At 43.2% G+C, this 13,311-nt stretch overlaps 1 protein-coding gene across 2 annotated transcripts in view; it reads right to left on the bottom strand.

The window, feature by feature from the left end:
- Positions 1–1,508, bottom strand: part of FBN1 (fibrillin 1) — a 156,842-nt gene extending 155,334 nt beyond the window's left edge. The window contains exons 1-2 of one of the 2 annotated variants that reach the window (XM_068143780.1): positions 1,377–1,508; positions 718–988 (exon numbers count right to left, since the gene is read on the bottom strand). In XM_068143780.1, the coding sequence (XP_067999881.1) occupies positions 718–988; positions 1,377–1,488 (383 nt within the window). In that variant the 5' untranslated portion in view covers positions 1,489–1,508. The remainder of the gene's footprint in view (positions 1–717; positions 989–1,376) is intronic. The other variant, XM_068143781.1, reaches the window with a different exon arrangement.
- Positions 1,509–13,311: the final 11,803 nt, after the last annotated feature.

The raw sequence follows: 13,311 nt of genomic DNA, 5'->3' as shown, positions 1-13,311 counted from the left end.
TTACCCTTTAAAAAACACCCACTCTGCCGAGCATGTACCACAATGTTTCATTATGTTTTTAAACTTTTTCATGCTTGGGCTCACTCCTAGTACTATATAGCTCTGAGATCCAAAACCGGTCCCTGTTCTTCACCTATGCCGTCCCCAGGTCACAAGGAACACCAGATAAGCAAAGACAAACCGCTTAGGCTCAAGAGAAGATGCACATCGCCAAAGGCTTAAGGTGGAGATTAAAGAGTGCAGCTAATTGGCAATCCATACTGTGGACTGCAGCCCTCGCCGCTGTTCTCCGTTATGCAAAGCAGGGGCCGCGGGAGGAATGCAGAAGCCTTTACCTGGGTCCTTTCCCCGAAGCTAAGTTAGCAACCTCCGAGCTGCTACGGCTCATCTTCGCGAAGCATCACCCACCCACAGACGAAGCAAGGCAGTCTGTAAGGCATCCAGCACTCTGCACCGCGGGGGGGTCCCGGGAAGGCGGCAGGACTCTGTACACGGTTCCCTGGCGCTGCTCCGGGGTGCTGCGGGCGGTGCCTTTGCGCCCCCGGCCCAACCAGCCCTAGTCCAGGAGTAGCCCCAAGGAGTGTCGGGGAGCTCGGCCATCTCCACCAGCTCCCACAGGCAGTGACAGCAGATAAAGATGCCCACAGGCACCTCCCGACAAACCTGCGCCCGCTCCCCGCACGGCGGCACCCCGAGAGAGGCCGGCCCCGCACCTACCCTTTCAGCGCGTCGTGCCCGCCGCCGTGCCCTCGCCTCTTGGCCCGGCTGACCCGGCTCTCCCTGGCGATCACTCCTTCAGCGTGCCCGGCGGCGGCGGCGCCTGCCTGGGACGCCCACAGCACGGCAACTCCCAAGGCGATCCCCAGCAGCCGCCCCCGCCACATCGCGTCCCCCGCGTCCCGGGCTGCGAGCGGCCGCCGCCTCCTCTCCGCGACCGGAGTTCGCCGGTCCTCGCCGCCCTGCCTGCGACCAGCCTCTCCAAGGCGAGCTGCGCGGAGACAGAAGAGGAAGAAGAGAGGTCGTTAGGGGCCGAAGAGAAGCGGGCGCGGCCGTCCCGCGCCGCCTGACCCCCGCGCCGCGCCGCCGTCGGGGCCCCCGGCCAGCCCCGGCGCTCGCCCGCCCGCGGGGGAATGGCGAGGGTCTGCCCGGACTCTGTTTTCCCTCACAGCATCCGCGGGGGCACTCCTGCTCCTGCAGCGAGCTGCCAGCGGCCGTCGACACCGCTCCGGGAGCCGTTCCGGGGCTGGGAGTGTCCCCCGAGCCGTGCAGCTCGGCGGCTGGAGCCCGGTGCCCGGCCGGGGCTTGCCGCTGGCAGAGAGCCCCGCGGTCAGCCCGCCCGCCCCGGGAGAAGCCTGCTTGCTGAGAGGGGCGCGCACCCGCTGGAGCCAGAGCCGCCGCCGCCGCCTGCCGTTCCCGCTGCTGTTCCAGCTGCGGCCGCTGCACCCACCGCTGCTCCAGCTGCGGCTCCAGCTGCCCCCTCCCTCCCATCCTCCTCCTCCTTTTTCCCCTCCTCTCTCCCCCCCTCTCCTCTTCAAGTATCGCCCGCGCAACACTTTCTCGCGAGAGAGAGGTGAATAAAAATGTCCCCCCACCCCCGAGCCGCCACCCGGGGCGCTCCGGGGGCTACCGGTGGTGTCCGGGCGGCTGCGCGGTGGAAGGATCACCTGTGGCACCGCCGGTCGAGGGCCGGGGGATGCTCTGCCCTCGGAGGTGCCCCGGGGCCGGGGCCATCATGCAGCCCTGTCCGGGAAGACAGGGCCATGCCGCCTCCTGCTGCGGTTAGTCCCCCGTCCCCCCTTGACACCGAAGCAGAAGAGGTAGCGTCCGAGCCAGGCTATGCAGCGGAGTAAGTTAAAACACAGGACTGGAGTAGAAAGGCAGGAAACGGATGCCTGTGCCTCCGTCTGAAAACGTGTTTATATCCTAGAAGTGCAACATTTTGCATCTATGTAGTGGCTTAAGGGGGAAAAAAGTAGGATGTTCCCCTTATAAGGAAAAGTATCACCGATGTTGGCTTCACCTTAGAGGCGGCAGCAGAACGAACGATGCACGTTTTAGCAACTAGCACGGCACAGGCACGGACGCACCGAGCCCTTCCCTGCAGACTCCTACATCTCTACACCTGGCTCCAGGCCAAACGCACATCTCAACCTTATCACAGAACGGGGGGAAAGCGCGTTAGTTTTCACTTACGCTTTTAGGTTGATTTAGACAAACCACCACCAACCCCTGAAAAGCAGAAGGTTTTAATACTGAAATAACTCGAGATGGGGGTAGGGCAGCTTACAGTTAGTTCCAGCCCAGGTTATGTACTCCAGCTGAGTATCTCTGTGCCAGGATGATCCCCATTCAACAGGCACTGAAAATACGAAACAAAAAGCAAACGTATTGGACTGAAAGTAAATTATTAATTCTGCCACTCTTCACTTTACCAACATATGTCTAAAATGTTGCATCTCTTATGTTGCCGGTATTCTGTTGATGTTGGATTGAGGCAGGTACTGATGGTGAATGGTTCTGTGTGACCAAACTAATGCGGCAACAGCTCAGCTACACAATTTAATGAGCAGGCAGCTGATCACCCACCCACAGCAGCTACCAACCCACTCTGCCCAAAGATAAATGCATGGTGTGTAGCGCTGATACAGTAGCAGGAAAAAAAGGAAGCACCACGTAAGATTTCCTAGTACCAATCTCTGTTTACAAAGGAAATGTAATAATGACCAAAATCTGACAGATGTAATATGAAATGGAGAGTTTGACTTGACTTAAGAGTAGTTTTTATATTCTGCATAGAAATATGCATTACCCTTTTAAACATAGAAGTATTTGAAATTGTAGAGGGAAATGCTGTATTTGTGTGCACTCCCCACAGTGGCAACATTCTTAATGATTTAGTCTGATGTTTCTAATAATAATTTAAAAAATGTGAATTCTGCAAATTACAAAACAATAGTTTTATTTTGACCATTCCAATGTCACTAACAGTTTCACATGAAAACTTTCATATGTGCACAATATGCAAGTAAAACATAGATGTGCAGTAAAATGAGATGCACAAAATAAAAAGAGGTAATGGGATTCAGAGTATGGCTCCTCAGTGAGTCTGAACAAGGCCCAAGATATTAGCAAATGAAAGCTTATACCACTATTTTCTAACTTGCACAAAATCAGTCAATGGAGTTCGCTTTAATTCTGTGGGCACAGTGTTACTGATTTGCAGTTTGCACTATACAAACAGAAATTGGGGGGTGTGAGAAGTATGAAATGCTGATATTCCTGATACAGTCCAGATGGAAGAGGAATATGATTTTTCAAAGTTTATCTTCCTTGCCTGCCACACAAGCTGACACAGATGAGATTTTTTTTTAATGCCTATGCTTGTTGAAAAGACAACTCAGCATTGTACAAAGGATTTTACACTTCTGCAGTGGCTAATTCACATTTGCTCAAAGAAGAAGAGAGACCAGGATAAAGGTGTAACTGTCCCTGCTATGAAGAAATTCAAGACATGCAATTCCTTTCTTTCACTCTCATCTATAAGTTCAGCAAAATCTGAACATTTATCTAGTGAATATAGAAGGTAAATATGTTTAGATCAAATGACTGCAAAAAAATGTAGTCAGATGTTTACTGATTATAACACAAGTTTACCAGTAAACAAAAGTGAGTTATGAAATTCTGCTATTTACTCAAACACTCTTTTGATTTCAACATTTTCAGTTTCAACTGCTTTGATTTTTTTGAACAAGCTACCAGAAAAGTATCTACTCTGTGTCACAGGTTAATGGGAACATTCTCTCATATTTTCTAGGACATTTTATGATGTATTATTTGGTATCTTGCATGGCTGCAGAAATGTGGATTACACTATATGAAGTAATGTTACATGATATGTGGGCTGCCCATTAATCAATCTAGTGAAATATGTAGCACATCATCATCTTATGCTGTGTCATTTTAAAAGAATATACTTATATATTAGAAGTACTTAAACTGTTGACAACTTTAAAATAGTGCCCACTTGAGTTCTCAAACCACTAGAAAAAATACCCTGTCATAAGTAAAAGCCTTAAAACAACTTCTGCTCTCTGCTGCTGAATAGACCTACTAATGAAGGTCATACACACACTTTCCCACAGCCACTTGAGCCTTTGCAAACATTTGGACTCTGAAAAACATCTAGACAGGTTCCTGCATGGCCTTCCTAACACTTGTCATCTACTCAGAAGTTTCACTCAGTAAAAAGAACCAAGGAGCAATTCTGATGAGCCAGTTGGTCACTATCTCCCATAAACAACAAAGATGAACCCTTAGATTATCTGAGATCCAGAAGCTCAGTGCTATTTTAGCTCCTTGATCAAACTCTGGAATCAAATCCCGCAATAAGACACCAAGAACAAGACACATAACATCATTGCTACATACTGTCATGGGTTGAGTTGAATCTGTTGCTGAAGTTCAATACCATGCTGCCATCATGCCAGCTTCAAAACGGAAGTGGAGCAAAATATCAGGGGCTTGAAGTTCATGTTGTAACATGGCAGGCTTCTGGTTCTAGTTGCTGCTTCCCTTTTTCCAGGTTTTAGGGTGTTGGTCTGGTCTGGTTGCAGGTCAGGGGGCTATTGGGAAGTCTCTGGCTTCTGTAGCTGCTTCTGCTTTTTGTTGTGCTGTTCTGCAAAGAGGCTCAGGTAATTGTGCATTTTATCATCTTCAGTAAAACTCTTATCTCAACACAGAGGAGACTTTTTTCTGTGTTACTTCTCATCCCATCTGTGTGGAGAGAGAGAGGGGTGCTTGTGAGAGTAGGCTATGTTGACCCAGGACACGTGCATTGCAGAATTTACACTGAAGTGAAATTTAACACACAGAATTCAACACACAAGTGTTGATTCTTTCAGAGGATTTTGAAGATCTTATAGCTGTATTTTGGAGAAGATAGATGACATGGATTATGGTGGCAGGGCCCAGAATCAGGGGAGGATAATTGTAGACAGATTGATTATATCAGGAAATGATAAAGAAGACATTACCTTTTACAGTTTGGGATCAACTTGGAGGCAATGATCCCAAATATTTGCATAACTACACACCAACACATAATGCTTTAAATCAAGCCCGCTACCTTCTTCTAAGAAAAGATATGATCCTAGCTAGCCATGCCTTAGTGTACCAACTTGTGCTCATCAGCATCGCATACATAAATCATTCTAAATATGGCTAAGTGTATAATGTAGCTAGATTATTAAGATGTAATTGATTGCCAGATAAATACCTGTTTGTCCTGCTCCTCCATTTTCATAAAAATGGTGATGTTTTCAGCATTGACAATCTTTGTACTCAGTAGCAGCAATTCAAAGTACTGGTCTGCCTCCCTCCTGGCTTTGCCAAGCTACTCCTCTTCAGTATATGCAAACATTCCTTCCTTTCCTCCTGTAGGATGCTTATCAAAGTTTTTATATACAGATGAGCTGTTTTGAACTAGTCAAACAAACAACAAAGAAAATCTTATCACTGGAAACAGTGTGATAGAGTTGGGAGTTTCATTTAGTTTTGTTGCAATTTACATGAACTTTTGCAGTAATAATTTTTCTCTGCACATTTACTCCAACCCAAGTGAACAAAATAAGTATGTTCATCTTACATATTTCTTTATTAAGAAAGTCCTGAGTCTTGATTATGCCAATGAAAACAAATAGTGTGGGAAAGTTTTGGTGTGCATATTTTTTTAAGTACACTACATGCACAAACAGTAATTACATCCAGACAACCCAATTAACTGGTTTAATTTTCATTTTTTTTTTAAAAGTTAGGTAACTCAAAATAAAACAAACTATTACTCATTTTTCTTAGTGCTGTTTGGTCAGACAAGCTGTGGTGATTGTCTATGAAATCCTTTAAGAACAGCTTTTGGGGGGACAAATTTCACTCAAGAATTTACCTCATCTTTACAAATGATGTTATTTGAGTTTTTCACCTGTCAGCTGAGCTTATAATGATAGAGGAGGAAATCCTGCCTACATTAGAATGTGATTCCATAAGTTGTGATACTGTGACAAAGTGTTGGAGGAATATAACACTGTAAGAGTTAAAAGAAGGTCTCTATTGCCTCAGACATGAGGAGCCTATGCACTTCTGGTGAAACTTTTATCTTGGTTGTATCTCAGATGACCCTAAACCTTATAGATGCTCATAACATTTCTGCTGGTTTTGCTTGTATATAATGTTTCAGCACAGGATTTATGTTGCTCTAAACAAAACAACTCCTGTAATTTACAAGGCAAAATTTGATATCACTCCACCAAAAACTGTAGCAGTCAAATAATAATTGGATTTGTCCTTACTAAGATCTGAATGAGACAGATGTTCTTACTCTTCTAAAACACATGAATTCCTCAGTATCAGTGCCAAAGTATGAGGAAACTCAAGAGATGCCCTGAATTCAGACAACTCCTTCTTAGTACTGTTTTTGGAAAGTTCTGTGCCACATTCACAGCTATTTTCTTCTCTAAAACTCGGTCTCATGTTAAATCAACCCTTGCCTAGTAAGAGTGAAACTGATACACTACATCTCCCATTACTAAAGACATACAAGATTGCATTGACAGAGTTACTCATGGAGGTCCTAAAGAAAGGATAACTAACCCAGAAGAAATCCTCTGACTTCTATTCTGTCTTACAGGAAGGGGAAGCACAGCCTATTTTTGTAAGGCTAGAGCTAAACAGAAATACAACTAAAGTAGCAGTGGAATGGATTATTTGGGTTTTTTATCCTAGCCTAATGCAGTATATACACTGACATACTTAACTCTATGCATACAGCTAAAAACCCCTAAAGTTTAACAGTGATTATTTGACTTCAAAAGAAAAAAACAAAAATCCATCTTTAGTAAAAAAAAAGGAAATATATACTACTACTTTCTGTCAGCTGTGGCCCTGCCAAATATAAAAGTAACTTTGCCAGAGTAACAGTTGCAAGCTGAATTTCCTCAATCTTACATTTGTCCCAAATGACATCTTAAATGCCACCTGTAAACTCAGGAGCAAAGTGGAACTAATTTCAGAGCTTAGAATGACATGCCAACAGCTGGGTGAATTTTTAGGCTAAGGCATTGAGGAAAACAGATATAGCTTTTTATTAGAATTAATGCATTCCAAGTGGGTGGAAATCAGTAACTAGGAGCCTCTTCTTGTAGTTCTCATTTATGCAGAACTCCCTACTGACTCAAACAAAGACAGCTGAATCAGGCCCTACATTCCTTCAAACATTGTGTCAGCAAGGGATTGGGTGTCTCTGCTTCTGTTTTCCATCCCAGTGTTCTTCTAGCTATGAGATCCCTTGGTTGATAGGGAGTTGCCCCATGATGTAGTTGAAATAATAAAATAGGTAATAAGAGACCAGGGATTAGACTCTAGACCCACCACATTCCTTGAAATAGAAGTATGAGAGCATTGCATACAACTTGCATAGAATCAATGGTGAATTTAGGTTGAAGGGACTGGCAGAGGTCATTTGGTCCACTCCTCTGCTCAGAGCAGGACCAACTTAAGAGTAGGCTGCTCAGGCCCTATCCAACTGAGTTCTGAATATCTCCAAAGATGGACACTTTGTTAGAGTAATCTCATCCATAGTTTTACGTCCCTCATTGTAACTATTTTTTCTTAACACTTGGCCAGAATTTCCCTTGTTAGAATTTGTGCCTGTGCCTCTCATCCTACCACTGCTCACCACCCAGAATAGACAGGCTCTACATTCTCTATGCCCTGAAGACAGCAGAATGATCCTCCTTAACTCTTGCTTCTTAAATCTGAATGAATCCTTTCCTCAATGAGCTCTGCTTTAGCCCCTAACCATTTTGATGGCCCTCTGCCAGGCTTGCTCCAGGTTACAATGTTGGGTTTTTTTGGTTTAGAGGTAGGGAGTGGGGATTTCATTTTGTTTTGTTTGTTTTCAACAGAGTGCACAGCACTGAATACAGTACTGCAGATGCAGATTCTCAAGTACTAAAGGAGGGGAAGAATCTCTTCGTTATGCTGCCCGGCTACACTCTGCACTAACACAGCCCCAGACGCAGTTGACCACCTTCATGGCAAGGGCACACTGCTGACTCACGAGTGATAATGATGAGTCTCTAGACAGTGAACAGCTCAGTACAGCTCTGATCTACACTTTCCTTTATTCAGTAACTTTCCAAAGGCTGACTTCATTTCCTCAAGTTTTCTAGATACCAGTAAATTGAGACACTCATCTAGAGTCTGAGATTTCTTACTGGGTATAAAAGCATTTGGGGATTTCCCCACCCACCACACCCCATGTCTGTTGAAAGTATTAAAGTTGACTTACTGAGAAGCACAGGGAGGCTGTGTTACCAGGTTCATAAGTTAAACAACCAGTCTTTATTGCCTTAAGATGTCCATCAGACGCAAGGTCTCATACACCACACTGGACAGAACATGACCCATTTAGTAATGCATACATTACTAATATATTTAATATATTGCATCTTACCCTTTCAGTATTGTTACCTGGGTGCATTCAGCCCACAGAAGGCAGGAGAAAATTTTCTTTTAGGATTATTTGGTTTCATTATTAGCCCCCTCTTATTCGTGTACTGGCTCAACTCACAGCAAGCCGTGTCCTTAAACAAATGGCTATAAAGCAAGCATATGAACGGTGCAAATAATCAGGTTGCCTTTCTTTATAAGGAAACAGGAAGTAATAATTGCAGTTACTTCAAAAATATATTGATTGTCTAAGTAACCAACTGAAGTTATGGAAGCTATTTGAATAGGTAGTTGCAGTAGATTCAAAGTTAGAATGAGAAGGGACAGGAAGAAAGCTCTGTTTTTTTTCCTTACAAGGAGGATTGAGATAACTTTAAATTTATTACTTAGAACACTTGAAACCTGAGTAACTTTTACCAGTGTTTCTAGTATAAATTATTCAGAGAACATAATTGGGGGGAAAAAAAAAATCATTAAACCTTTTTTCTTCCCCCCTTATAAAAAAACCCCAAAACCTAACAAAGGCCTGCCTCTAAAACATCCCTAGTGGTTTTCAAATTATCAGCATCAGATCCACCCAAAATTGTTGCTGTGATGAATGGGGTGGAGTTCAGAAGAAGTCTGCTGTGTTTCTCTAAAAGGGACAGGCTTTGCCACTTTACAAGTTTTAAATAAAAATGGTGAAAAGTGGTTTTAGCTTTGTGAACTCCCTTCAATACTAAAAGAAAAAAATACCACATAACTTCAGAGGAATAAGAACAGAGGTTGAACAGGCACACAGTCAAAGGAAATGTCATCTGACACCAGTTAAGGGAGAGCCAAGGAAAAATACTCATGAGCTGGAGATGCTTGGGAAAAAGGACATCTATATCTATCTATCTATAGATATATGGATATATACTAAGGCTGACTTTTCCAACTCCTGTTCATCATTAAAAGGAAGGAAGTCTAATTTTATGGATGAAACACTGAGTGATGTAAATAAGGAGATTCATGCTGCCTTTTCAAGATAAGGAAGTCTTTCAGAGGCTCCAGTCTGGACACATTTTATGATAAACTATTGGGAAAAGAGAGTTTCTCTGTACTGCAGTGATCTGGAGAAACTTCCTTTGGCATTACAAGCCTAGTCCAAAGCCTGAGATAATTCTGCCCCCCCCCCCAGCCCCCCCTCTCTTTTTTTTTTCCTTTCATTTCATTTCAGTGGACTTCAGAGCATGCCCTGACTTCAGTGCAGTGAACGCTATTCCATCAGTTAAACTAAGAGACTGGTGAAGTTTCTGGGAAAAAAAATAAAAGAAATTATGGATTCAACTGCATCATGGAGAACTGGAAACAATTCCTTCCATAAAATTAGCTACAAAGTCTTTCCTCCTTTTCAAAACACACAGCCCTCTGCATTGTTTGCCCCACGCACGAGGCTCCTCACCTCCCTCTCTGAGTTTTGGTCACAAACAGTAGGAGCAACAAGTCTATGCAGTCTTGATGAGTGAATATTCAGAGTCCTGCACAGTGAAAACACAAAGAGAACTCTTGGCAGTGTTGTCTAAAACAAGGAATTCATGTTTTTTGAATTTACTCCAACTTGTGAAAAAAATAAGCTTTTAGAATTCACATACATATCATGTTCTACTACACATGTTCAACAGTGACAAGTCCAGAGCTCAATGTGTTGTAGAAAGAACTGCACTGCTGTATCAGTTCCATAGATCACTGATATGCACGTGCTGACAATATTCATTCCCCATGGAATCCTGGAAAAAGTTGCCTTTTCTAGGTCATTTCAGCATTTTAAATCTTATTAGCCTTTTCTGTGTGGGCTTTTTTTGGCTTGGTTTCCACCTCTTCTCCTCTCGTCCAGTGGTATCATAAAACTGCATTTTAAGGGTAAGTTGATTTAACCAATCCTGGCAGCTACTTAACCTGCTTTGACAGGTTTGTTTCACAAGCTGTCCTTCCTCTTTCTGTGGACAAAGTCTGTATAAAACTATTTAGAAGAAGGAAAACAAAACAAAACAAAACCCAACCAACCAACACCACCACAAAACAAAACAAGAACAATTTAAATACATTAAAGAAACTGATTAAACCCCAAAGTATGGGAAAGGTTGGCCTTATGCTTAACCAAATCCTATCCTGGAGAAGGGAGGTCTTCTAACACATCTGTAACTAAATTCTATGTTCTGTTAACTGTGATCAAAGGACCTGAGTGGAAAGGAAATCTGAGGAACTCACACTTCTGCAGTACGCAGGTGGGATTTTAGCCTGGGAAGATGCTGGGAAATACAACAGTGTGTCAATCCCAGCTATAAACCTACCTGAGTCTCCTTTGTTCAGCCTTACTCCTGAGCTATCACAGCCAGCCATGTTTCAAGAAAATGTTGCCTGACAGCTGCAAGGTGTAGAAGTTGCTGTTCTTCAGATGATTGGTAAAACACACCCCAGTTACCAGCACTTCTGCAAGAAAGCATTCAGCAGACAGTGTGGTGACTTAATTTATAAGGTTGTCTATATTCCAGAAGCTCTCAGAAACCCCAAGTGACGCTGTGGTCCTATACTAAAAGCACAGAAAGAATGCTCCAGGCTCATGAGCTTCACATTGGGAACTATTCAATCACTTCCTCCCTGTTACTTCTACTGGGGCAGTGTTTCAATAGATTTATTTTTTCCTGTATTGGAGACCTAGAAACATTGCGTCTGGATCCACACTGGCCAAGTTCCTGTTCTCCTAAGCACAAACCCCCAGAAGGTCTACTTTGGCCTATATATTAAGCTGCAAAGCTTTTAAATAGCTACATCTACTTCTTGGAGGAATGTACTGGAGCATACATTTGCCAGAAACTGCAATGCTGTAAGGACTACTACTCAGATTTGATGCAGAGAGCTAATAAACTGAACCTGCAGAGAAGAATAACGGTAATACCACCAAAGGAATCAGGGAAACTTGTTTCATCTATTAAGCCCACGTGTCTGCATTGCAGTGCTGGAGTGGCAGAGCTGGGACAGGCCCACCTGGAGAAAGGTCAGGTGTCAGGCAGGATGCCCCATGGAGCAGAGGATCCTTCTCTACCCAGGCCCACACACTCCCTGCCGCATCATTTCAGTAACTACTGCACCAGCTGCCTATTGGTGTGCTTTTCACAGCTGTACAGATCATTTTATATCAACATTTTGTATCTTACCTGCTTCTTTCATGTGTACATTTGAATTATTTTGATTGTTTGATTGTTGACACCGTTGTTCAAGACAGGAGTTAAGGACAAGTTAAACTCCCTGGCTAATGAATTGGTCACAAATTCCCAAAGGAACTGCTCAGACATCCGCAGTGATAAGTAGAGTCAAAGCCTCTGCTCGCTCAACTCGTGTTTATTAGAGCTATCTGCTAACGACCTAAAAGGAACTGAGAAACATAGGAAATAGTTTCCCCAGATATTGGTTATTCTAACAGGCTTCACCAACACAGGAAAAGTCTCTTGCAAGAATATTGCAAGAAAAGAGTCACATTTTATGAAAGACTTTGCTCTACACATTTGATTTCCTTCCAGCTTGGAAGGAAACTGAGATACTTAAGTTTTCCACAAAAGACAGTATTGAAGAATAGAAGATGAGTTAGGATCTCCTAGGCTGTTGCTGTTTCAATTCAATCTTGACTTTTCAGAGTTACAAAAGTTTACAAATGAAGACTTGTTTTAAAACAAAAGGTTCCACTCAAATAGTGTTAAAATGTTTTGATTCTCAGGACATTTCATTTCTTTCATGGCTAAGTATGAAGATAACTGTCTTTTCAAATGGAAAATGGTCAACCTTTATTGACACTATACTCCTGTTAGCCCCCACTTCTTTCCTCCAAATATTAGTCCAAGGCACTCTAGATGAAAATGGAGAAGTCGTGAGTGAATAGTTGGAAAAACAGCAGCTAGCTTCTGATAAGAGTATCCTCTATCTACAAGGAAACAAGCACTATAAGGTACTCCATCTTCTCCAAGGACAGTATTAGGCAGTCATTTCAAAACTTTCAAAATGGACTACAGGAAGCAACTTAGCCAAGAACTTATTCATTAACTATTGTTAAATGAAGCCTGTGCTGCACTGTATACTCAGTGCCTGTATAGCACTGATTACAACATCAGTAGCTTGAGCAAAGTACCAGGGAGTTACTTGAAAAGTTCAAGTTTCCATTTTGTTTCTGTTCTCACCTGTTTGCTGGTTAGTGGAAGCCACATCCTACACAGAATGGTCACCTGGCAAGCCTGAAGGAGGAATCCAGTAATTTGGCAGCCTATGTCCCATAATTTGCACAGGCCCAAAGAGCATCAAACATGCACCAAAAGCAGCACATCCCACAGAACAAACATATAGCAGCATTAGAGATATGCCTGGGCTCTGCTGATGATTCTGCAGGCTTGGCTGCAGTCACCGTGGTGTTGACACCACCACCACTTGTGAACAGGTTTGAGGACACCAAAAAAAAATGTTTAGTACATGGTTTTAAGATTTTTCTGTACAAATGATTTGAAAGCTGTAGGTACAGTTTGACCTTTAATTAAAGACAATATCTAAAGCACAGTTCTCGTTCACAGAGTTACATTGGCAAGGATCCCAGTCACTGAAGTGGTTCCTCTATAAGGATGATGAGCAGAAGGAAGAAGTTACTAGCAGACTTCTGGATTTTACAGAATATTACCACCACCCTCAAATCTATTGTGATGAAGTGTTACATAAAAAAGCATGTATGATACAAGACCACTAGAGGGGAGTAAAGTAACTTACAAGTGAATGTTTCCTCTGCTTGGTTTTGATGTACAAATT

Source organism: Melanerpes formicivorus, unplaced genomic scaffold (genome assembly GCF_026170545.1).
Source record: "Melanerpes formicivorus ecotype bairdi unplaced genomic scaffold, bMelFor1.0.p_v2 SCAF_10, whole genome shotgun sequence".
Classification (NCBI taxonomy): Eukaryota; Metazoa; Chordata; class Aves; order Piciformes; family Picidae; genus Melanerpes; species Melanerpes formicivorus.
The sequence above is the reverse complement of the archived record's forward strand: the minus strand, read 5'-3'. Positions and strand labels throughout refer to the sequence as shown.